General features: G+C 42.6%; 1 protein-coding gene across 3 annotated transcripts in view; it reads right to left on the bottom strand.

The window, feature by feature from the left end:
• LOC129825955 (glutamate receptor ionotropic, delta-2-like) overlaps positions 1-25,723 on the bottom strand; it is a 595,589-nt gene that overhangs the window by 490,383 nt on the left and 79,483 nt on the right. For all 3 annotated transcript variants that reach the window (XR_008754971.1, XM_055886121.1, XM_055886122.1), the window contains exon 2: positions 15,567-15,722. Coding sequence is in view for 2 of the 3 variants with exons in the window: in XM_055886121.1 (XP_055742096.1) it covers positions 15,567-15,722 (156 nt within the window). In the remaining variant the exon portion in view is untranslated. The remainder of the gene's footprint in view (positions 1-15,566; positions 15,723-25,723) is intronic.

Genomic DNA, 25,723 nt, shown 5'->3' with positions numbered 1-25,723 from the left:
CTCTTCTCTGTATACATCAATGATGTCGCTCTTGCTGCTGGTGAGTCTCTGATCCACCTCTACGCAGACGACACTATTCTGTATACTTCTGGCCCTTCTTTTGACACTGTGTTAACAACCCTCCAGGCGAGCTTCAATGCCATACAACTCTCCTTCCGTGGCCTCCAATTGCTCTTAAATACAAGTAAAACTAAATGCATGCTCTTCAACCGATCGCTGCCTGCACCTGCCCGCCTGTCCAACATCACTACTTTGGACGGCTCTGACTTAGAATATGTGGACAACTACAAATACCTAGGTGTCTGGTTAGACTGTAAACTCTCCTTCCAGACTCACATCAAGCATCTCCAATCCAAAGTTAAATCTAGAATCGGCTTCCTATTCCGCAACAAAGCATCCTTCACTCATGCTGCCAAACATACCCTTGTAAAACTGACCATCCTACCAATCCTCGACTTCGGTGATGTCATTTACAAAATAGCCTCCAAAACCCTACTCAATAAATTGGATGCAGTCTATCACAGTGCCATCCGTTTTGTCACCAAAGCCCCATATACTACCCACCACTGCGACCTGTACGCTCTCGTTGGCTGGCCCTCGCTTCACACTCGTCGCCAAACCCACTGGCTCCAGGTCATCTACAAGACCCTGCTAGGTAAAGTCCCCCCTTATCTCAGCTCGCTGGTCACCATAGCAACGCCCACCCGTAGCACGCGCTCCAGCAGGTATATCTCTCTCGTCACCCCCAAAACCAATTCTTCCTTTGGCCGCCTCTCCTTCCAGTTCTCTGCTGCCAATGACTGGAACGAACTACAAAAATCTCTGAAACTGGAAACACTTATCTCCCTCACTAGCTTTAAGCACCAGCTGTCAGAGCAGCTCATAGATTACTGCACCTGTACATAGCCCATCTATAATTTAGCCCAAACAACTACCTCTTTACCTACTGTATTTATTTATTTTGCTCCTTTGCACCCCATTATTTCTATCTCTACTTTGCACCTTCTTCCACTGCAAACCAACCATTCCAGTGTTTTTTTACTTGCTATATTGTATTTACTTCACCACCATGGCCTTTTTATATTTTTATTTATTTATATATATATTTTGTTTGCCTTCACCTCCCTTATCTCACCTCACTTGCTCATATTGTATATAGACTTATTTTTCACTGTATTATTGACTGTATGTTTGTTTTACTCCATGTGTAACTATGTGTTGTTGTATGTGCCGAAATGCTTTGCTTTATCTTGGCCAGGTCGCAATTGTAAATGAGAACGTGTTCTCAATTTGCCTACCTGGTTAAATAAAGGTGAAATAAAAAATAAAATAAATAGAGTACTAACGATCAATGGAAATAGTGTTTTTTTCCGTAATATCAATGAGTCAGAGACATGGGAGGAATTTCAGACCGGGACTCATAGCTACATGGCAAGTTTTCATTGGTCCAAATTGTTTATACATTGAACCTGAAATAGGATACTGTTTTATTGCAAGGAATTATAATTGGTCAACCACAGGCTGGGGCTGGGTTATAAAACTACATCCGGGTCCCTTTGTTCTGTGGAGAGAATCACTGGAGAGATTCTCTGAGGACAGGGAAGAAATTGCCATCTACTTCCAAGCATGATTTCTCCTCTTTGAATAAACACATTTTCCTCCCCCTGATTTGCTTTGGAGTCTGTGTTATTGAAGAGTAACATCAACTGCTAACATTAGTATAGAATGTTGTAGTACACTGTGGAGTACTATAGTAAATACTACAGTATTATCCCCCCAAAAACCACTGTAGTAAATACTACAGAAATGTCTGCAAAAACACTACAGTCTGCAAAAACACTACAGTAAATAAATCCCCTCCCCCATATCCCAATTTGTGCCACTGTAAGTGAAAAACCTACATGCCAAGTGTAGACCATATACATGGTCCACATATACAGTAGGGAGAACAAGTATTTGATACACTGCCGATTTTGCAGGTTTTCCTACTTACAAAGCATGTAATTTTTATCATAGGTACACTTCAACTGTGAGAGACGGAATCTAAAACAAAAATCCAGAAAATCACATTGTATGATTTTTAAGTAATTAATTTGCATTTTATTGCATAACATAAGTATTTGATCACCTACCAACCAGTAAGAATTCCGGCTCTCACAGACCTGTTAGTTTTTCTTTAAGAAGCCCTCCTGTTCTCCACTCATTACCTGTATTAACTGCACCTGTTTGAACTCGTTACCTGTATAAAAGACACCTGTCCACACACTCAATCAAACAGACTCCAACCTCTCCACAATGGCCAAGACCAGAGAGCTGTGTAACGACATCAGGGATAAAATTATAGATCTGCACAAGGCTGGGATGGGCTACAGGACAATAGGCAAGCAGCTTGGTGAGAAGGCAACAACTGTTGGCGCAATTATTAGAAAATGGAAGAAGTTCAAGATGACGGTCAATCACCCTTGGTCTGGGGCTCCATGCAAGATCTCACCTCGTGGGGCATCAATGATCATGAGGAAGGTGAGGGATCAGCCCAGAACTACACGGCAGGACCTGGTCAATGACCTGAAGAGAGCTGGGACCACAGTCTCAAAGAAAACCATTAGTAACACACTATGCCGTTATGGATTAAAATCCTGCAGCGCACGCAAGGTCCCCCTGCTCAAGCCAGCGCATGTCCAGGCCCGTCTGAAGTTTGCCAATGACCATCTGGATGATGCAGAGGAGGAATGGGAGGAGGTCATGTGGTCTGATGAGACAAAAATAGAGCTTTTTGGTCTAAACTCCACTCGCCGTGTTTGGAGGAAGAAGAAGTACGAGTACAACCCCAAGAACACCATCCCAACCATGAAGCATGGAGGTGGAAACATCATTCTTTGGGGATGCTTTTCTGCAAAGGGGACAGGACGACTGCACCGTATTGAGGGGAGGATGGATGGGGCCATGTATCGCGAGATCTTGGCCAACAACCTCCTTCCCTCAGTAAGAGCATTGAAGATGGGTCGTGGCTGGGTCTTCCAGCATGACAACGACCCGAAACACACAGCCAGGGCAACTAAGGAGTGGCTCCGTAAGAAGCATTTCAAGGTCCTGGAGTGGCCTAGCCAGTCTCCAGACCTGAACCCAATAGAAAATCTTTGGAGGGAGCTCAAAGTCCGTATTGCCCAGCGACAGCCCCGAAACCTGAAGGATCTGGAGAAGGTCTGTATGGAGGAGTGGGCCAAAATCCCTGCTGCAGTGTGTGCAAACCTTGTCAAGAACTACAGGAAACACATGGTCTCTGTAATTGCAAACAAAGGTTTCTGTACCAAATATTAAGTTCTGCTTTTCTGATGTATCAAATACTTATGTCATGCAATAAAATGCAAATTAATTACTTAAAAATCATACAATGTGATTTTCTGGATTTTTGTTTTAGATTCTGTCTCTCACAGTTGAAGTGTACCTATGATAAAAAATTACAGACCTCTACATGCTTTGTAAGTAGGAAAACCTGCAAAATCGGCAGTGTATCCAATACTTGTTCTCCCCACTGTATATATGTGACCCATTACCAGGGTTTCCGTGTCTACAGTTTTCTAGACAAATTGGGCTACTTTGAAAATTCAATGTCGCAGGTAAAAATGTATTAGTCCCGGGTTGCAGGTTTTGGGCTACTTTTAATTTGTATCGTGGCCACCATGGCAATTTCTTAAATATACATTACCAGTCAAAAGGTTGGACACACCTACTCATTTAAGGGTTTTTCTTTATTTTATACAATAAATATGCTGAAATGACAATATCAATGGAGTCATTGCAAATCAACTTGTGCCACCTGTGTAGCCTACCTGGAGCTGGCAAACTTCTATTTATTGTTGTTGTAGCCTTGTGTTATTATGTAATTAGAGACAACAGTGGGGTCAAACTGGAGAACCCAGTTCCTACATTTAAATATAAAAATAGATTTTTTCAAACAAAACTACACTATATTTTTTCTCTGGGACCCTCAGGATGACAAATCAGAGCAAGATTACTGAATGTAAGTAAATTCAGCAAAAAAAAGAAACGTCCCTTTTTCAGGACCCTGTCTTTCAAAGATAATTCGTAAAAATCAAAATAACTTCACAGATCTTCATTGTAAAGGGTTTAAACACTGTTTCCCATGCCTGTTCAATGAACCACAAACATTTAATGAACGTGCACCTGTGGAACGGTCGTTAAGACACAGACGGTAGACAATTAAGGTCACAGTTATGAAACTAAAGAGGGCTTTCTACTGAATCTGAAAAACACCAAAAGAAAGATGCCCAGGGTCCCTGCTCATCTACGTGAACGTGCCTTAGGCATGCTGCAAGGAGGCATGAGGACTGCAGATGTGGCCAGGGCAATAAATTGCAATGTCTGTACTGTGAGACGCCCAAGACAGCGCTACAGGGAGACAGGACGGATGTGCCCCTTTTTCTACCCAATTGGTAGTTACAGTTTTGTCTCATCGCTGCAGCTCCCGTACGAACGTAGGAGACCCCTAAGACAGCGCTACAGGGAGACAGGACGGATGTGCCCCTTTTTCTACCCAATTGGTAGTTACAGTTTTGTCTCATCGCTGCAAATCCCGTACGAACTTAGGAGAGGCGAAGGTCGAGAGCCGTGTGTCCTCCGAAACACAACTAAACCAAGCCGCATTGCTTCTTGAAACAATGCCCAGAAGCCAGCCGCACCAGTGTCAAAGGAAACACCGCTGACCGTGTGCCCAGGCCACCACAGGAGTCACTAGTGCACGATGGGACAAGGACATCCCTGTGGCCAGATGCGACAGAGCCTGGACTAGAACCAGGGACAGCTAGCACTGCGATGCAGTGTCTTAGACCACTGCGCCACTCGGGAGGCATACTGTTTATAATTTTAATTTGAATGTATACTGTATGTTTGTGTGGTCATCATTGATGATTATGTTTGTTTATGATTATGTCATCATATTGGGCTCTGCAGCTTTGCCGGGAACCAGTAAAGGAGGGTCTTTGTGGTTAGGGGGAAGCTCTGCCAGGCTAAGTCCTGCAGACAACACCACAGTAGAAGCCATTACACCACACGGAGTGAGCAGGAAACCACTGCGCTCAATAGAGATGTAGCCTACGGCGGAACGCTGCCTCGCAAACATTCATAACTAAAGGAGCTTTTGTCCATCATTTCTGGGAAAACTTGCCAGGTTCACATTGAGGGGTTGCCAGACATGCCATTCTGGGGGCCAAGTCCCTCTGAGGAGCCAACGGGCCCCAGCAGAAGGGTTTCACCCAGCTGTCAGCTGCAGAATGCTATCATATTGCCACTTTATTACAAATGACAGCCTCACCGCTGGAAATGCCCCCCATTGATTAGAGTCTGGATAATTGGATTGTGGCGATGAAGCTGAATGCTGGCATTTAGAGGGAATCCTTTTAGGATATCAGGCTGACCGAGGCACAGCCAAGGACCAGGGGGAGGATAGGTGATGGAGGGATGGGAGAAAGAGGACTCACATGAAATGGTCTTATGCATTACATTGCTTAGTAAGCTGAGACTATGCTGTAGATTCATTTGAGGGGGTCACATAACATAATTACTAAATAAAAAGGTTACAATATCACTGACCATCTGGTACAGCATTTGCATTTTAATGATCTGAACTGTGTGCGTGTGTGCGTGTGCGTGTGCGTGTGCGTGTGCGTGTGTGTGTGTGTGTGCTTGCATGCATGCGTGGAACAGGTGAGAAGCCCGATGGTGCCTCACCTCATCAGATAGCTAACCCTATTGGGTATAGCCCATGTCCCTAGTCGATTATATAAATGGGCTGTATAGAGCAAACATCTGTTGTCTTAACCTGGGAATGAATCACTGACATTTTCCCTTCCTGTGATTTCCCCCCCCCCCCCCCCCCCACCTACGAAAACAAACAAAAACACAATCCTAACCAACTGTGAACTCTGTATCTTTCATAACTCAGAGTGGCTTCATCGAACACTAAAATATTGATGTCATTAAATATGCTCTGGTCAAAAACTCAGCTTGTTTTCTGAGAATCCGGTGAGGCATCCCGCAGAGAGGCTGGAGAATGAGAAATGCGGATATCTGCAGAGGCTTTTTATCGTATAACCAAATATGAGAACACACAGACTCATTGATTGCTCTAAGTGTCTACTGCTGCTTCCTGTCCCATTGTATTCCAATCAAAATCACAATCCTCTCCATCCTGGCTGTACACGACAAAAAAAGCTCAAACATGAAGATATTCATCTCACTCCATTTATTTAATTTCTATGATGTCTGTCTCGCCTAGGGTTGGAAGTGTATATTACGGGAAACATTCAACGTTTTCCAGTAAACTACCAGAATGTTGGTAACTTTCAAGGATTTTATGTAATTTATCACAAGGCATCTAGTAGCCCTTTTGGGTACTTGAGATTATCAAAGGTGTCTGTAACTATCTCTGGCCCATGTAAAATATATATTTTTTAAAAACAAATAAGATCATTTTTTAAGAAAAAATTGAATGACAAAGTGTAAAACATTATCCTAAATATAAACCATAAATTTAGTGAGTACCATTAGTGCTTAGCGTTTTACACTCGTACCCATATCGGGGATCAAAAAAGCAGATTTGGACACTAATAAACGCCTAAATTGGAACGCAGTGGCTGTCCAGTAACATTCTATACATGATGTCAGAGTTCAAGGTCTCTGCTTCACAGCGCAGTATTGGCTTTGACTGACAGCGGTTCTGAACACTGAGAGTGATAAAAAAGTTGCCTCCCGCTAATTGGGCAACATGTTCACATTTTTTGTAGTCTGAGTGAGGGAAATCCTGTAAATAAAGCGGACTCGATGTATTTCGAAAGGTGAGATGTTGAGGATTATAATAACTACGGCTTTGATGTCATACAAGCAAGACAAACACCCATTACTGCACATTTCCAAATCATAAAACCCCTGTAATATTCAGTGTTGACGTTTATGATCACTATGTTTGATGTACAAGATGACATGGTGTCATACCCTGGGTTGTTCTGAACAGAACGGGCCTATCCCTGCTAGCAATGAGGAATCGGCCCAGAAGCTGCCCTCTTCCGGGGGGCCGGAACTGGTTGAATTGGCCCGGAATTGGGTGTTGGACTCGGCCCGGAATCAAAATGAATGACTGCCCAGAATCGGCCCAAGTACATCGGGCTGTTTCCGTCTACCGGAATTCAGCCAACATCTTACCAGAATCCCCCCAGATGCAGCCCGATGCAAATTTAAATAAATGTATAGAACATTTCCAGATTTAGTCATTTTAAATATTACTATTATACATTTTACACAAACAAATTATAACCATCCACATTTTTTAAAATTATTTTCACCCCCTTTTTGTCATATCAAATTGTCTTGTCCCATCACTGCAAATCCCAAAATATTCAGGAGAGGCGAAGGTCGAGAGCACCAATGTGTCGGAGGAAACACCGTACACCTGGGTGACCGCGTCAGCGTGCATGAGCCTGGCCCGCCACAGTGCGATGGGGCAAGGACATCCCGGCCGGCCAAACCCTCCCCTAACCCAGACGACGCTGGGCCAATTGTGCGTCACCTTGTTGCGGCCAGCACGGGTATTGAACCAGCATATGTAGGAACACAGTTTGCACTGCAATGCAGTGTCTTAGGCCATTGCACCACTTGTGAGGCACCATCCACAAGTTTTATCAATGCTTATCAATGCTTTATCAATGCTTTATCAATTGCCTTGCACAAAGTATCAAAATACTAAAATACTACTTAAACAGGACTCTTAAAGAATTTCATTTAACTGTTAATTCTATTTTTTGATCACAGAAACAATGAGAAAATATGGAAAAATAAATAAATAATGAAAAGCAGCCCGTGTAATCATCTGCCAGAGAGTAGCCACAATCGGCCCGAGCCTCAAGTAATACATTTGGGCCAGATCACTCACACCGGAATCGGCCCAGGCTCAATCCCCACATCCTAGCCATAAGTAATACTGCCGACGGCCGAGTCTGACTCTCAGCCGAGTGCCCAGACTCTCAGCCGGAATCGGCCCAGATCCACTGTGCTAGCTGGGATGTTTGTCGTATTGTGAAGAGATTTGGCGGGGAAAACGTACCTGAATGCACTCCTGACTCTATTCTATGCACACCAAAATGACGATCTGCTTCTCTGAATTGACTTGTGAAAGCCTAACACTGTAAGATCATATTTTGTAACTTAGCCAGCCATGTCAGCAATAGAACAAGCTTTCACATGATGCCCACCTGACCAGATTGCGTCAATGGACCGTTTTTGGAAAGGGTAGACAAGAACAGTAGTTATGTGATGGCGGGATGCAGGGCTGTGTTCCAAAAACAACTACAAGTCTGCTTGATCTAGTTCCTCAACAGCACAGCTAGGAGAGCTCAAAATAGCACCTTAAAGTTGAAGACTCTTCTTTGAGTCAAAAACGTGCATTGAAATTGCGTAGGAATTGTGCACACTTTGGAGAATTATGTGGCCACTTGCAGACGTTATGCCTCTCACTCAAACCATTTTTTGTCTTATGTTGCATATACCCCAAATACTGAGTATAGTCAGATTTTGTTATCAACAAATAATGCAAAAAGTACAGTAAATATCAAATGCACATAAAATCAACTGTGTAATGTTTGGATTCAGTCTAATAATTTCCCCATAATTTCCAAACTGTTCCCTTTTGATTGCTCTGCAATCCCTATTTCTTCTGTAAGAAACATTTCAATGTAGCTCTATCCATATAGGCCAATTCCCACGAGTGTAAGGGCTAACATGATGGTTTCAGCATGAAATATCCTTTATTTCTTTATTTTAATATGTCAATATGTCTTTTTTGTAAATGTTTTGGCGCCAAACTGGTGGCGGTCGTGTAAAAAGCCAATAGTTGGAAGAGTTGCAGAGTTAATTGAAAAAAATGCCATTGTTGATTAGATGCTTTTTTCATTAATTAAGCTATGTTCTATTGAACCATATGGTCTATCCACTAGAAACTCATGTACAATATATGGGCACAGATATAAAACAAATTATACTATAAATGAATACAGATTTGTTTTGATATTCAAGCTTAAATTATCTAAATTACCATAGATTGCCATAGATTATCTGTTACCAAAATTACAGAAGATTCCAGTAACTTTGGTAAATTACCGGTAGCTTTGCAACCCTAGTCTCGCCTCATTATCACCTTCGCTTCCAATATTCTTGACACTTTCAACAAAATGGTAGGTATGGCACAACTTTGCTACAGAGCAGCATGTCATTTAACTAGATTATTTAACCTGTCTGTCAGTCATATACCATTTCACCCTTCTTTTCCTCAAAAGTCGCTCGCCCTCCCAAGAAGACTTTGTAGACTTGCCTTGCTAAGCCCTATCCACCTCAGTCTCAGCCACAGCTCCGTGTGCTGTCAGCTTGGTGTTTTACTGGGAATCGTTACTTATCGCTACATCTGAGAGCAGAAGACAAAAAGACTAGAACTCACAAGCAGCCTCCATGAGCGAAAAGCTCCCCTTCCACACACCGCTCGTGCTGTTATCCAATTACAGTCCCCCTTACTGCTTTGATCAATATGAACCGTGGACGCACGCACATCTACCTCTTCACTAATTAATCTGGTTATGGCGGGAGATGATGAGATATAACGCAGTGTCTAAACATAAGTGGCATCAGCATACCTTTCGCAATTAACCGTGTTTCACATGCAAAGCAACGAGAACAGGCTGTGCCTGGTTACTTTAGCACACACCCGCTCTCCATAGAATTTTAGAATCAGATGCAAACTGCTCCAAAAAACCCTTCCAAAGCTGAAGCGGTACTACACAGAGACGGGTGAGAAGGAACATCTCTACAAGCTCCCGGGCGGCTCGGGCTCCAGCAGCAGGGATGGTTTAAAGAGGTTTGATGTTGATGTTGAGAACATCGCCTTCAAATCCCTGTGTACGATCCTGGCAACTCATCCCTGCAATCTAGATAATAATAAATATCTGGCTTCAAGAAGTCCTCTCTGTGTGTTTGTCCATTATGTGAACAGTAATGGGTAGTGCCTGCAAGAATCCCCTTGTAGAGGACAAAACAAAGTGTGCTTATACGTAGCGTTAGAGATTCCTTGTTAATGGTGGGATTGGAGTTCAGGAGCCTCTCGTGGTCAGGCTAACTTTGTTTGAACTCGGCTCCATTATTCATTGAATCAGATGGCTCAATCAACACAAAACTCACTGATATTGTCAACTACTTTAATGATTTTTTCATTGGCAAGATTAGAAAACGTAGACATGACATGCCAACAACTCATTCTGAACCTACACATCCATGCATAACTGACCAAATTATGAAAGACAAGCATTGTAGAGGTGAAAAAATGATTGTTGTCTATCAACAATGACAAGTCACCTGGGTCTGACAACTTGGATAGAAAATTACAGAGGATGATAGCCATCTTTTCAATTTAAGCCTACAGGAAAGTGTGTGCATTCAGGCCTGGAGGGAGGCAAAAGCCATTCCGCTTGCCAATAATAGCAAAGCACCCTTTACTGGCTCAAACAGCCAACCAATCAGTATGTTACCACCCTTAGTAAACTTTTGGAAAAAATTGTGTTTGATCAGATACAATGCTTTTTCACAGTAACAAATGAACAAAATGTTTTCAGCATGCTTATAGGGAAGGGCATTCACCATGTACAGCACTTACACAAATGACTGATGATTGGCTGAGAGAAATTGATAATAAAACGCTGCTTTGTTAGCCTTTAGTGCAGCTTTTGACATTATCGATCATCATTTGCTGCTGGAAAAACATGTGTGTTGTGGCTTTATATTCCCTGCTATATTGTGGATCGAGAGTTACCTGTCTAACAGAACAATGAGGGAGTTATTTAATGGAAACCTCTCCAACATAATCCAAGTAGAGTCAGGCATTCCCCAGAGCAGTTGTCTAGGCCCCTTACTTTTTTCCATTTTTACTAATGACCTGCCACTGGTTCTGAGTAAAGCCTGTGTGTCTATGTATGCTGATGACTCAACACTATACATGTCAGCTACCACAACAAGTGAAATCCCTGCAACACTTAACAAACAGCTGCAGTCAGTTTCAGAATGGGTGGCAAGAAATAAGTTAGTCCTAAAAACAAAAAAGCTAAGTATTTAGGAAAAATCATTCACTAAACCCTAAACCTCAACAAAATATTGTGTTGAATAATGTGGAAATTGAGCAAGTTGAACTGTCAGGGTCAAAATATATTGATGCAACAGTAGCTAAGATGGGGAGATGTCTGCACATAATAAAGCGCTGCTCTGCCTTCTTAACAATGCTATCAACAAGGCAGGTCCTACAGGCCCTGGTTTTGTTGCTTGTACCTGGACTGCTGTCCAGTCGTGTGGTCAGGTGCCACAAAGAGGGAAAATTACAATTGGCTCAGAACAAGGCAGAACAGCTAGCCCTTAAATGTACACGGAGACCTAACATTAACAATATGCATGTCAATCTCTCCTGGCTCAAAGTAGAGTATAGATTGACTTCATCACTACTTGTATTTGTGAGAAGGGACATGCTGAATGCACCGAGCTGTCTGTTTAAACTACTAGCACACAGCTCAGACACCCATGCATTCCCTACAAGACATGCCACCAGAGGTCTCTTCACAGTCCCCAAGTCCAGAACAGACTATGGGAGGCGCACAGTACTACATAGAGTCATGACTACATGGAACTCTATTCCTGATAATGGAATTTATATGTTTAATTAATGATTAGAATATTCCACCCTGAAACCATATAATTGTTTGAAATTGATTATAGTCAGTAAAATTATAATTAATGATGTGTGTAGATTTAGTCAGAATTAGGGTAAAACAATATATCTGTACAATATATCTTTATAGTATCTTAAACACAGACTGTCTGAGCAAAATTCGGTGCCGACCTGGCTAGCCTCTGGGAGATTTGGGAGAGGGCAGGGAGTACTTCTCACGGTCTCCCTAATCTTTGTTGGCTGGGTAGTGATACAGTATGTGCGTAGGATACCTGCTGTTTGTGTGTGAAGGTATGTGCGTAAGGAGCCAGTATAAAATGGACGGTTTTGTCCAACGGAGGGGGACGTCCTCGTGAATAAACATTTTGGCTATTGTAGCTGGGACTCTGTCTGTTTCATTCAACCACAATCTTACAAATTCTGGGTTGCAGACTGAGCAGTTTAATTGAAGTTCAGTTTATGAACATTGATAACATAACTCACGTAACAATTCCACATGAAGTAACTCATGTAAGCAGTAAAATCGAATTTAAAAAACAGATAAAAATACACCTTGGCAGCAGCTAATGGGCATCTATCATAAATACAAATACAAATACAAACAGGCCTGTTGAGTTTGCAGACACCCAGCTGCTGTCACTATACACACACACACACACACACACAGAGACATGCATGCATGTATACACACACACACAAACACAGACGCGCACAAACACACAAACGGTGAAAAAGCCCACCATATAGGATGTCGTCTGGCAACCCAACACCGACACAGTGTGTGTGTGTGTGTGTGTGTGTGTGTGTGTGTGTGTGTGTGTGTGTGTGTGTGTGTGTGTGTGTGTGTGTGTGTGTGTGTGTGTGTGTGTGTGTGTGTGTGTGTGTGTGTGTGTGTCCACATGTTTGTAAGACAAAAAGATGCTCAGTGACGACATAACACCTCCCAAATGGAGAAAAGTTGGACAGGCTTCTTGGCGCCTCTCGTTGCCTTTGTTCAGTCTTTGCTGTTTGAGATGACAACAAGGCGACAGGGCTCCCTTTCTTCCATCCCATTCAAATCCAGCGCCAAGCCTATTACAGGACGTGTTAGACGTACGGGGAGCATTGTAGTGGAGACACTGGGTAAACCAAGGCAGATGGGAGAAGCTAAGTCCCAGGTTTGGAATAAACACTCCTTCGGAATGTTATGCCATGGTTTAGCAACAAGTTCTGTCGGTGTGAAAAAGGCAAGTGCTGAGCATTAGCTGTAAGTCCCTGCTAAGAGCCATGCTAAGACCTATGTGTAAATAGTATTAGACTCACCAAAGTAGTGTACGTGCCTATGTTTACATGGATGTATGCACACACTATATGTATTACAAACTCAGCAAAAAAAGAAACGTCCTGACTGTCAACTGCGTTTATTTTCAGCAAACTTAACATGTGCAAATATTTGTATGAACATAACAAGATTCAACAACTAAGACATAAACTGAACAAGTTCCACAGACATGTGACTAACAGAATTTGAATAATGTGTTCCTGAATAAAGGGGGGGTCAAAATCAAAAGTAACAGTCAATATCTGGTGTGGCCACCAGCTGCATTAAGTACTGCAGTGCATCTCCTCCTCATGGACTGCACCAGATTTGCCAGTTCTTGCTGTGAGATGTTACCCCACTCTTCGAGCAAGGCACCTGCAAGTTCCCGGACATTTCTGGGGGGAATGGACCTAGCCCTCACACTGCCTTACAACAGGCCTACAAGCCCTTAGTCCAGCCTCTCTCAGCCTATTGCGGACAGTCTGAGCACTGATGGAGGGATTCTGGCGTTCCTGGCGTAACTCAGGCAGTTGTTGTTACCATCCTGTACCTGTCCCGCAGGTGTGATGTTCAGATGTACCGATCCTGTGCAGGTGTTGTTACGCGTGGTCTGCCACTGCGAGGACGATCAGCTGTCTGTCCTGTCTCCCTGTAGCGCTGTCTTAGGCGTCTCACAGTACGGACATTGCAATTTATTGCCCTGTCCACATCTGCAGTCCTCATGCCTCCTTGCAGCATGCCTAAGGCACGTTCACGCAGATGAGCAGGGACCCTGGGCATCTTTATTTTGGTGTTTTTCAGAGTCAGTAGAAAGTCCTCTTTAGTGTCCTAAGGTTTCATAACTGTGACCTTAATTGCCTACCGTCTGTAAGCTGTTAGTGTCTTAACGACCGTTCAACAGGTTCGTGTTCATTAATTGTTTATGATTCATTGAACACGTATGGGAAACAGTGTTTTAACCCTTTACAATGAAGATCTGTGGATTTTTATGAATTATCTTTGAAAGACAGGGTGCTGAAAAAGGGGACGTTTCTTTTTTTGCTGAGTTTATATTCTATATGATGTATTATAACACCAACATGAATCGTGCATTGTTATTTTCTGTGGACAGTTATTTGTTTATAAATGAGCGGAGGTGGAAAACAATTATTCTAAATTAAGACCGAGCATAGTCCTGCAATATGTTTTCTTCACATCAATGCATCTACACAAAAAAAAGTGTGTTCTGATAATATATCACTAAATACAATCACTATAAGAATATATCACTCCGTAGGCCATGATCAGAAATGAATTAAGAACCCTTTTTAATTAACAAAAGCAAATTGGATTTTATTGTCGTTTTTCACAGAGCAACAGATAAAAAGGTGTTTCGATACAAGTAACAAAAGATGCTTCAAGCAGACCCACCATCATCATTCAGCCAGAACACATGTAATGTATTCAGTAATAGCACTACTCACAATGAGACTTCAAAGACAAGAGAGCATCTCAGGTACAGATGCTCCAGAGAGGCTTAACAAAAGCACCAGTGGTAATAGCTATTAGGCTCTTAGACTGCACTAGACTGTACACCTGCCGCCATCCACAAATAACCAGTGTCCATTAGCTAAGCAGGTTCCAACCAGACTTCTCCTTGTGTTCAGACTTCCCAGGCTAGGGGTCTATAAGGGCCGAGTAGCTACCGGCGACAATATGACATGATGCTAGGAGCTTGTTATAGTAAGGGTTATTTGATGTCAGAAGGAACCGAAGGGACCTATTTAAAACCCAGGGAAATGTGACTCTTTTAGTTGAGGTCTGTTCAGTCGAACACAGGTTTTGGTCTGAGTTGTATTTTTTGTTATCAATTATCAGTTAATTAAATCATGGAATCATGCTAGAGGAGGTCATTTATATTTTGTGCCACACATCTCTGCATTTTAATCAGATATCTCCCGAGACAAATGCCATCGACGTTACCAGCTTAATTAATTGTTAGCAGCGTTTCAAGTAATGGCCGTATTGAAACGTATTTCAGAAATATTGGAAGAATATCAACCAAAATGACGAGCCTTTTAATAAAAAATGATTATCTTCCCAATCCTAGAGTGCATATCAACAGTGACCGAGAGTATCACGGGTAAAGTACAGTGGAATCCAACAGACACCATTTTCAGAATGGTGCAACTACTGTAACAGTAAAAGAGATGTCCAAAACCCAAACCGTTTCTTCATTTTCTGGGGAACACCTTCAAAACCTAATATAGTGCTATTCAGTTCAGTGTGTCATTGATCAAGGTTCGGTCTGAATATTGAGGGATTTTCAGATGGATTCATGTGGGTTCCATCTGACATTCTGAAAAGCTGAAGCATATCCACAGAAAAACCATGCAGAGTCGTCGGGGGAAAATAATGGACTTTGTCAGCCACTCCTCTGGCCTCGCTGAGTGTGAGATGGACTGCTGGTGGTGGTTGTAGTGACTGCAGGGTGAGGGCGAGGGCAGGGCAAGGCCTTACCTTCCTGGACCGCCTGGAAAGGGTTGTTCCCGTCCACAAACTCCACGGAGATGGTGATCTTCTCCGTCTCCAGGATCTCGTTGTTGAGGTTGAGGTCCGCCACAGCCATGCGAAACACCTCGTCATCCTTCCTGGCAGACTCATCAAAGATGGCCCCTTCGGAAAGAGAAAGAAGGGAGGAGAGAGAGAGCAAGAGGGGGGAGAGAGGGAGGAAAGGGGAATGATAAGTGATCATCGTGTCTAAGGAAAGTCTCTTGGGCCACATACTGTACGTGTGCCTAAACATCAATAGAGCAACAATCCATTTGCTGGGAAATAAGTAAGGTATGCCACAGTCAATGGGTGTATACAATACAGGAACATTCCACCTACATCCTGCAGGAATCCAAATAGAGACAGTATCTCTTCTTTTGGCCTTGCATTTCCTCTCTGCTTGTTGCCTGCAGCAAATGAGCTAGTAATTGTTTACAACTGCTCACTGAAGCAATGCTAAATGCATTTTGCTGACCTGCAAATAGTCATCATTTAGAATTAGATTGCGTGTATGATACAGATTGGTGATTCATACAGTAAACTCACCAATTCGGAGCTAATCTCACATTTTTGGGGCCAATTGCGGTTCAGTGTGATTTCTGGTCACCCTCTTCATAGACCTTCACAAAAATGACAGCAAGGTAACATCCTGAGGATTGCAGTAGCCTATGCTACGAACCACGTCAAGCGACAAAGTCAGTCCTTGGGACCATGTGCACTGGAGAGTGTCCCTCAAGTTAGACATTCCAATCCCATTGCCATCCCCTCATTTAGCAACAAAAACACTTTGTAAACGTTTCATCATGTTTGTTCATGTTACTGGCATTTTCAAGCATCCTACTGCTAGACATGTCCAATCACACGCAGGTTAAGATTGTTTATTTAGAATTTGAAGTACATTGGAAGAATCTCAATGGCATATTTCTCGCGTCCTCTCTCCTCTCCTCCTTCTCAAAACCCATTGGAGGAGAAGGCGTCAAACACACTTTGCAAATGTTGCTAATGATTGTTAATGTTCCCTAGCACATTCATTTACATTTAAGTCATTTAGCAGACGCTCTTATCCAGAGCGACTTACAAATTGGAAAGATGTATTTTTTCATCTTTATTTAACTAGGCAAGTCAATTAAGAACACATTCTTATTTTCAATGACAGCCTAGGAACAGTGGGTTAACTGCTTTGTTCAGTGGCAGAACAACAGAGTTTTACCTTGTCGGGGATTTGAACTTGCAACCTTTCAGTTACTAGTCCAACGCTCTAACCACTAGGCTACCCTGCTGCCCCTGCTCCTACTGCTAGACATGTCCCACTGCCTGAAATTTCAGCCTGGTTTGGTGGGATGGCATTTTGCCCTGCCTGGTAACATAACCAGGTGGTAAATTAGTTGACAAGCAAATAAGAGAGAGTTCCAAAACTCTAAGCCAATAACAGCAAGTTTTCAGTTTTTCCACTCAGACCACTCCCAGACTGTCCCAGCAAAATTCTTGCTTGAGAAATTGCAAAGAAGCAATTTTTGTTTCCTTTTACCATTTTTATTTAAACCAGTCACAGTAAGGTAGCCCACTTAATTGTTACGCAGAAATTATTTGATATCGAGATAAAAATGACTGCATGGACCTTTAACTTTGGTTATTTAGAATTTAAGGTGCATTGTATCGCCAGTCTGTAGGCCTACTCACAACCGCATGTTGTTTGTGGACTAGTTTGGAGAACGAACATGCCTGTGACGTCCACATACACTACCGGTCAAACTTTTCGACACATACTCATTCAAGGGTTTTTCTTTATTTTTACAATTTTCTACATTCTAGAATAATAGTGAAGACATCAAAACTATGAAATAACACATATGGAATCATGAAACAATCAAAAAAGTGTTAATCAAATCAAAATATGTTTTATATTGGAGATTCTTCATATAGCCACCCTTTGCCTTGATGACAGCTTTGCACACTCTTGGCATACTCTCAACCAGCTTCACCTGGAATGCTTTTCCAACAGTCTTGAAGGAGTTCCCACATACACCGAGCACTAGTTGGCTGCTTTTCCTTCACTCTGCGGTCCAACACATCCCAAACCATCTCAATTAGGTTGAGGTCGGGGGATTGTGGAGGCCAGGTCATCTGATGCAGCACTCCATCATTCTCCTTCTTGGTCAAATAGCCCTTACACAGCCTGGACGTGTGTTGGGTCATTGTCAGGTTGAAAACAAATGATAGTCCCACTAAGCCCAAACCAGATGGGTTGGCATTTCGCTGCAGAACAAATAACAAATTTTCACCGGTCTAATGTCCATTGCTCGTGTTTCTTGGCCCAAGCAAGTCTCTTCTTATTATTGGTGTCCTTTAGTAGTGGTTTCTTTGCAGCAATTCAACCATGAAGGCCTGATTCACGCAGTCTCCTCTGAACAGTTAATGTTGAGATGTGTCTGTTACTTGAACTCTGTGAAGCATTTATTTGAGCTGCAATTTCTGAGGCTGGTAACTCTAATGAACTTATCCTTTGCTGCAGAGGAAACTCTGGGTCTTCCATTCATATGACGGTCCTCATGAGAGCCAGTTTCATCATAGCGCTTGATGGTTTTTGCGACTGGACTTGAAGAAACTTTCAAAGTTCTTGAAATATTCCGTATTGACTGACCTTCATGTCTTTGTTTTCTCATTGCTTATTTGAGCTGTTCTTGCCATAATATGGACTTGGTCTTTTACCAAATAGGGCTATCTTCTGTATGAAAATTATTCCTGCTTATTATTTGACCATGCTTGTCATTTATGAACATCTTGGCCATGTTCTGTTATAATCTCCACCCGGCACAGCCAGAAGAGGACTGGCCACCCCTCATAGCCTGGTTCATCTCTCGGTTTCTTCCTAGGTTTTGGCCTTTCTAGGGAGTTTTTCCTAGCCACCGTGCTTCTACACCTGCATTACTAGCTGTTTGGGGTTTTAGGCTGGGTTTCTGTACAGCACTTCGAGATATTAGCTGATGTACGAAGGGCTATATAAAATAAACTTGATTGATTGATTGATATTCCACCCCTACCTTGTCACAACACAACCGATTGGCTCAAACACATTAAGGAAAGAAATTCCACAAGGCACACCTATTAATTGAAAAGCATTCCAGGTGACTACCTCATGAAGTTGAGAGAATGCCAAAAGTGTGCAAAGCAGTCAACAAAGCGAAGGGTGGCTATTTGAAGAATCTCAAATATAAAATATATTTTGATTGTTTGAACACTTTTTGGGTTACTACATGATTCCATGTGTTATTTCATAGTTTTGATGTCCACTATTATTCTACAATGTAGAAAATAGTCAAAATAAAGAAAAACCCTTGAATGAATAGCTGTTCTAAAACTTTTGACCGGAAGCTTAGTTAACCAACAGGTTCACGTGGCACAATAATCGTAATGTTCCATGTTGAAGGGTGTTTTCCCAATATATGTTGAATGTTATGAGATCGTGTCCTGATATGTTGAAATTAATTATGTAATGGCCATTGACCTAAATCAGAAATATTGGTTTTGGTGAGATATATTAATTGATGAAATACCTGTTTAGGTGCATTTTGGATTATTCCAGTGTTAGAAGTTGGGCTTTTAACCTGTTGGGGGCTGTGCTTTGGCAAAGTGGGTGGGGTTATATCCTTCCTGTTTGGCCCTGTCCGGGGGTATCATCGGATGGGGCCACAGTGTCTCCTGACCCCTCCTGTCTCAGCCTCCAGTATTTCAGCCCCGACACATAGCCTGGTTCCTCTCTAGCCACCGTGCTTCTAAACCTGCATTGCTTGCTGTTTGGGGTTTTGGGCTGGATTTCTGTACCGCACTTTGAGATATCAGCTGATGTAAGAAGGGCTATATACATAAATACATTTGATTTGATTTCAGATTGCCCATTTCCTGAGAGCTTATTAGGCTAGAGTGATATGTTGTCCCAGGGCTCTCTAACTCAGCTGTGCGAGGAAATATTGACACAAAGTTATAGGTCTGACTAGTTTGAAAACGGTAGCTAGAAGCCAGCAGCTTCGGTGTATCAGCCATTTCGTTTGTTTGTTATTTTGCCAGTCAAATGTTTGCCAACGCATCATGTAAATGATATTAATGGTTCCAGCTTTATTGACCTTTTCTGCACCTGTACATAAATACCACCATTTTGCACCTGAAGTCCACCTGACTGCTGACGCTTGGCACCCCTGAAAAGACCGTAGGGTCCACTATCTAACAAACATCAAGCGACAGTCTGTCCTAAAAAAAAGACATCCACTGTATGATTGTTCGGTGTGTTGTCTTGTTTTCCTTGCATTGTCTTAAACGCCATGCAATATGAACGAGAAAAAGACAAAGAAAAACACAGTGCCGCATGAATAAACGGTCAAATGAAAGACGCATTCCTTCATCTATTTAAGCTGCATTATTGATGCGACTCAAATGTGGTTCAGGGTGAATCTAAAGAAACATTTCCCACAAAGAGGTCTGATTGAAACAGATCAAAGAATAGAATACCTATCCCTTTGAGAGCGTGCGGCATAGGCCTATACCTTACAGGATGTCATTTAGCCCTCTGTGATGGGGCTGTTATGTCTGACTGGTTGTACAGTAGTATGGTAAATATACTATTAAATATCAGCGTTTACTGGGATGAAATCAAATGTGAGCTGGTGGTCGGTTGTGAAATCGCCTGGTAAAGACAGTGCTTTCAAAGCCCTGCAGAACTCTGTCAGACAAGACAAATCTCCCTCCCAACCAGCAGCAACGTACTCACTTTGTCTCCAATCCTCCGCAAAAATAATAGCTCTTTTATCTGGGCCCCAGAATTGAGTTGCCATAGAAACAAAACTCAAGGTGGAGACTTCAAAACACGCTTTAAAGCTGCATATCGCACCCGTGGCGGTGTGAAATGCTATAGAGGGGGACAATATTTTCCCTCAATGTCCCCTCAATGTTCCCTTAACTGAAACCATCAGATATTTAAATGGTAGAATAATTCAAACATCTTAATGGAAATAAATTACTGGTGGGGGTTGATTTTAAGGCCTTTCCACCTGTGATTAGTTTTCATTTCAGTGAGTGATTCATGATCCATTGATGATGATTAAGTGCATCGAGCCTTTATACCCATAGAAACATGAATTAGGAATGAGCTCATCCATATATATTCATCAAACATGATTAATCAAAATAGTATGAATAATCAACGGACAGAGTCTCCAAACATACAAATGTGCTTTTGAAGGTCGGCATTGGAATCCACTGAATTTAATATAAATAAATAATAACAACTTGTTTACTTTCTACTGACCTTCAAACACAACTTAAATCACTGAGCTTGTTAAATTATGATATTTGCTATCTCTCTCTTCACTTGTCTCCTAATGTTCCCCAGATGGGAAATAATGAGTGATTCTACATCTGATCTCAGAGCTGTGACCAGATACGTTATCAAGGGATGGTAGACCATACTAGTCTGTGCACACTGACAGGTGCAAACTCATACAAAGCACATAGCAAAAGAGAGGAGAAGGTCAAGGCCCCACTGTGCACATTATGGCCATTGTCACATTGATTAATGTCTCCAAGATCTCTCTAGTGGAGAAAAAGTGAAGATTATAAAAAACAATTGTGCACGTGTGTGTGTGTGTGTGTGTGTGTGTGTGTGTGTGTGTGTGTGTGTGTGTGTGTGTGTGTGTGTGTGGACGCAGGGCTGGCGGACTGCACTGGTATGATGTGGATGGCAGCGCTGCGTGCTGATTTACAAGCAGCCTTCCTCCTGCTCTAAACTCTTCTCCAGCATGGCTCCTCCAGCTCTTGGACAATTGGATTGTGAGGAAAAGGCAAACGTCACAACATATATCCGAGGAGACGATAAAGGCATTGCATCTAGCTTTACACCGATGCACCAAGGGCAACAGGGCTCAAATGCACAATATGTAATCATTGCTATTTCCACAACAGCTATTTGGATTGGAGGCAGAATACATTCATTTGGGAAATGCTATTGATTCCTGAGTGCTTTAAACATGTATCTGATATTCCTGTTGTTGTTTACTATGGTTTCCTGACGGATATCCAGTTTGTCAGTTAGTCCAATTACGTCTCCAGTAGCAGGTTCCTGCTGACTTCCCTTTCATGAAACAACACTTATCGTTTGGCCTTTATTCTGTTGAATGAAAAGTACACATTGTTAAAATACACACTGAGAGAATCAACATGAGTTCCGTTTTTAACTACAGCGAATCATCCAACAGAACAGAGGCTCTTTTCCAATTTCCAGCACTATTATTTCACAACGTCAATAGAGCTCACATAATTAGCCTGTGTATTTAGACTAAATAATTGAGCATTAATGAGCAATTGTCTGGACGGGAATGACTTCACTTACAATAAGAATTGAGGGAGTGTGAAGGAAGCTTGTTCTCTCCTGACAGGGTTAGACTTGGAAACAGACTTGTCAGCCTTGTAGTGTCCAGACCAGTTAGAAGATGACTACTAGGGCAGCTGTGCAGTTGGAGAGGAAAAGACACGTCTCTCAGGCTGTCCAAGCAGAGGCAGGATTCAGAAGGCTATTTAAGTGGCGGCAGAGAGGATGGAGAGTTATTAGCTCTAATTGCACATCATTCCTATATAGGCTATACCTGTATACTGAATCAATCTCTCTCTTTCTCTCTCTGAAGCCAACTTGCAATACTCCACTAAGATACAGAAGAATATCTCTCCCTACACTGGTCTCCACAGCCTAGTATGGGCTGATTGTGACGGAGCAGCCCCATGGCGGTTCTGGCTATAATGATGATAATGGAAGAGCCTTTGATGACAATGACAATGACAACAATGACAGTGACAGAGGGGAGGGAACCGCCCACCTTGATAGCAATTGAAGGCTCATGACCATACAGGAGAGCATATATCCAACACGTAGGTGATGTATGGTCCTGTGTTGTGACGAAAGCAAGATTGAGACGGCGTGGGTGATGATTATGAAGAATTAGTATGCTTTTGCCGGGGGGAGTGGATGGAGGGGTGGTGTTTAGGGGAGGCCTGTGAGTGCACATGTGAGGGCGGTCAGATTTACGGCCCATGCCTTGTCTGAAAGAAGGACGTGGCAGCTGACACCTGGGAGACAAGGGTGATTAATTGGCTCCGGGAGGCCCAGGGGAGTGCAGTAATCGTCTGATAGAAAACGGCAACACACCGCCATGTTTATCATGCCGTATGGCAGCCGTGGCCACGCACAGTCACCCAGTAATAACTCCACGCCTCATTGGTCGGCCCCAGCCACCTCTCATCATCACTGCTCCGCCGCGTACAAACACAGAGCCCCCTTTAATTTCTACCTCTGATGAGACTGGCTAGGTGTCCACCCCTGCACCAGGCAGGCAGAGTCGCAGAGCTTGTCACAGAGCTCCACTATGTGTGACTCTGTGCTAGCGGGAATATAATGGTGTGTGGGCAGTGGTGAGTGAGTTCACAGCAGCCACTGTCAGTAGGGAACTATGTGTTCCTGAAATAGACTAAGGAGAAGGCATGTCAATTCGCATACAGCAGGAAGGAGACTAAATCTTACGGTAGGACTAAGTGACAAAAATATCCGCGTGTACGTGGGTATCAGCAATCTGCTTCTGTGAAATCTATTACCGCCTTTGTGTAAAATTGAAATGATGCAGAGGACATGGTTTGTACTGTGAAATCCACATGTGCCATTTTCCCTTCTCCTGCTGGCTGAATACACACTTTCATGATTATCATGGTAATAAATGTCTTCGTCATTAACGCGGCGGCGAAGCTGCCAGCCAGCTCCCTGGCTTTGCTGAGCCAATCTAAAGCCTCTCCGTGGCTGTCCCTCACCTTCCCCGGCTGTGGGGACACCTTCTCCCTGACATTTAATAAAAGTGGGCTTAAATGGGGCTGCTGGATGCCTCAGACGTATGGGGCCTGGGAGGGCAAGTTCCCCATTAGATTGGGGTCATTTTATATTCAACCTTTATTTAACCAGGGGAAACCCATTGAGACCAGGGTCTCATTGTCAAGGTGCCCTGGGAACAATAAACCAACATGATCAGTCTCAAAACAACACTATCAATTTACAATTTCACATTTTCAACAAATAAAAATTAAAAAATGACAGAAAATGTCACATCAATCAAGACACAGATGCTTGGGGTGTTGCTGGATTTGTACCACCTAGGTGGGTACAGGCGTCATGTGGAGTGTACCCCTTGCCACACACACACACACACACACACACACACACACACGAACACGAACGTGGACATGCACACACATATACACACGCCGCTTCATGCCATTTCAGATGGTGTTGGGGTGTTTGGTTAAAATCTGCCTAAAACTGCACAGTATGCTCCAAGTTAATATATAACTTAAGCTAGCACATCACATTCTGAGAACCATATGTTTCTTAGAGCTTGGTGAGAGTGTGGTTGTCCTGTGGTTATTTTGCATACAACCTTCCCAACCTTAAATAAAGGTTAAATCAAATTAAAATAAAAAGTACCGGGAAGGGTGCAGGATAGCCAACGGTTTGGGAACCATATGTGTCTTAGGTTGGAATTTAGAAAATGTTAAAGTAATTTTCTCAGATTTCTCTTTAAGAAACAACATTGCTCTGTGGGAATTTCAGTACTTCCGCATAATATATTCCACAGGTTAAAAAACATATACATTCCATTCTCAGCATCAACAAAACTCTCTCTATCCTCCGTCTTGTTAAGTGTGTTCAGGTGTGTTGGCCACATCCACTAATTGGCCACACCTGATCTTAATGAGTGCTTGTTTCCTTTGAAATGGGGTCTGTTTGAATAGACTAAAATGAACAGCTTTGTATAAGTTCAAAAAACATGACATGCTATCTCCATCCTGGTGACGCAGTGGACTAATTCCATGGATAGAGAGGCAGAAGATCATAGATTCAAATCTCATTGAGGCTGTGCTACAATAAAAAAAGAAAGAAATGTGTTTGCATGATTAATGCCTAAGTAAATTAATTCCCATGTGTCCTATCTGTGCTTGGAGTTCAACACAGTTAACCAAAGCTAGCAGTGTTACTAAAACACACTACTTCCGTTCTCAGAAAGTTTTTTGATTACCTTAAATAATCTAGCATTTCTGTTCTCAGAGTGTTAACAATACCTCCCAGGAAAACTTTCAAGCCCAGAACAGAAAACATTTTCACTTCCGTTCTCAGACAGGAAACTTATGGCTTCGTTCCAAGAACCAATGGGAAACCAAAAATGTACGTTCCCACAACTACCAAGGAACCAAATGTGTCAGCTGGGTTAGAATCACTGGGCTTGAAGTCAGTTGAAAACCCATAACTCTGTAATTAATATCTCTATTTGAATAGCCATTAACATCTTTCCAGAGGTCAGTGTGTGTAGAAAGCATCGTTAATGAGCGCCAATGATAATGACGATGTCAATATTTCCAGATGTTTCGCGCTCATCCGGCTGAGTGGAGTGTGGGAAGGGAATTAGTGCAGAGTGTTATGGTGCTTGACACTAATGGAATGCTGAGCCAATTGTGAAGGCTAACACACAACGTGGCCCTCATCACAGGGGGTTGTCACACAGCATGAGAATAGGAGAGAGAGAGAGCAGTACACAGATAGGATGCACAATGCCTGCAATAATAACCACAATGCAGTCTAAATGAAAGATCATACTAATATCAAACTCTCACTAATGACAATCAAAGGTTAGGTTACAAAAGTGTAGTCAACCTATCCCTCTAGTAGTATTTGTATGTGTTACCCCATACCCCAAATAGCAATTCCTCCGTACACCAAGTAGAGGGTGCCCACTCCATGTCAATAAAACATGGGTAAAGTAAGAGATTAAACAAATACATGCCTCAAAACCTACTTAGACAGACACTGCCACTTGGTGCACTCCGGTCATTTTCAGACCTGATGTAGATAAGATCTAGCCATTTCCTCCCAGGTAGGCAGTCTATTCCTCAGGGTGCTCCATCAGCACTGCAGGCCTTTCAGGGAGCAGGCCGTCCAAGAGCAGTCTGACCTTACAGAGATGGGGACTAGCTAGCTAGTCTGGAGTCTGGAGCGGTGGCAGCCCAGATGTCTGCTAGCAGCTAGTTCATTTAAAACCCTGCGA

The sequence above is a fragment of the Salvelinus fontinalis genome, chromosome 28, assembly GCF_029448725.1.
Source record: "Salvelinus fontinalis isolate EN_2023a chromosome 28, ASM2944872v1, whole genome shotgun sequence".
NCBI lineage: Eukaryota > Metazoa > Chordata > Actinopteri > Salmoniformes > Salmonidae > Salvelinus > Salvelinus fontinalis.
The sequence above is the reverse complement of the archived record's forward strand: the minus strand, read 5'-3'. Positions and strand labels throughout refer to the sequence as shown.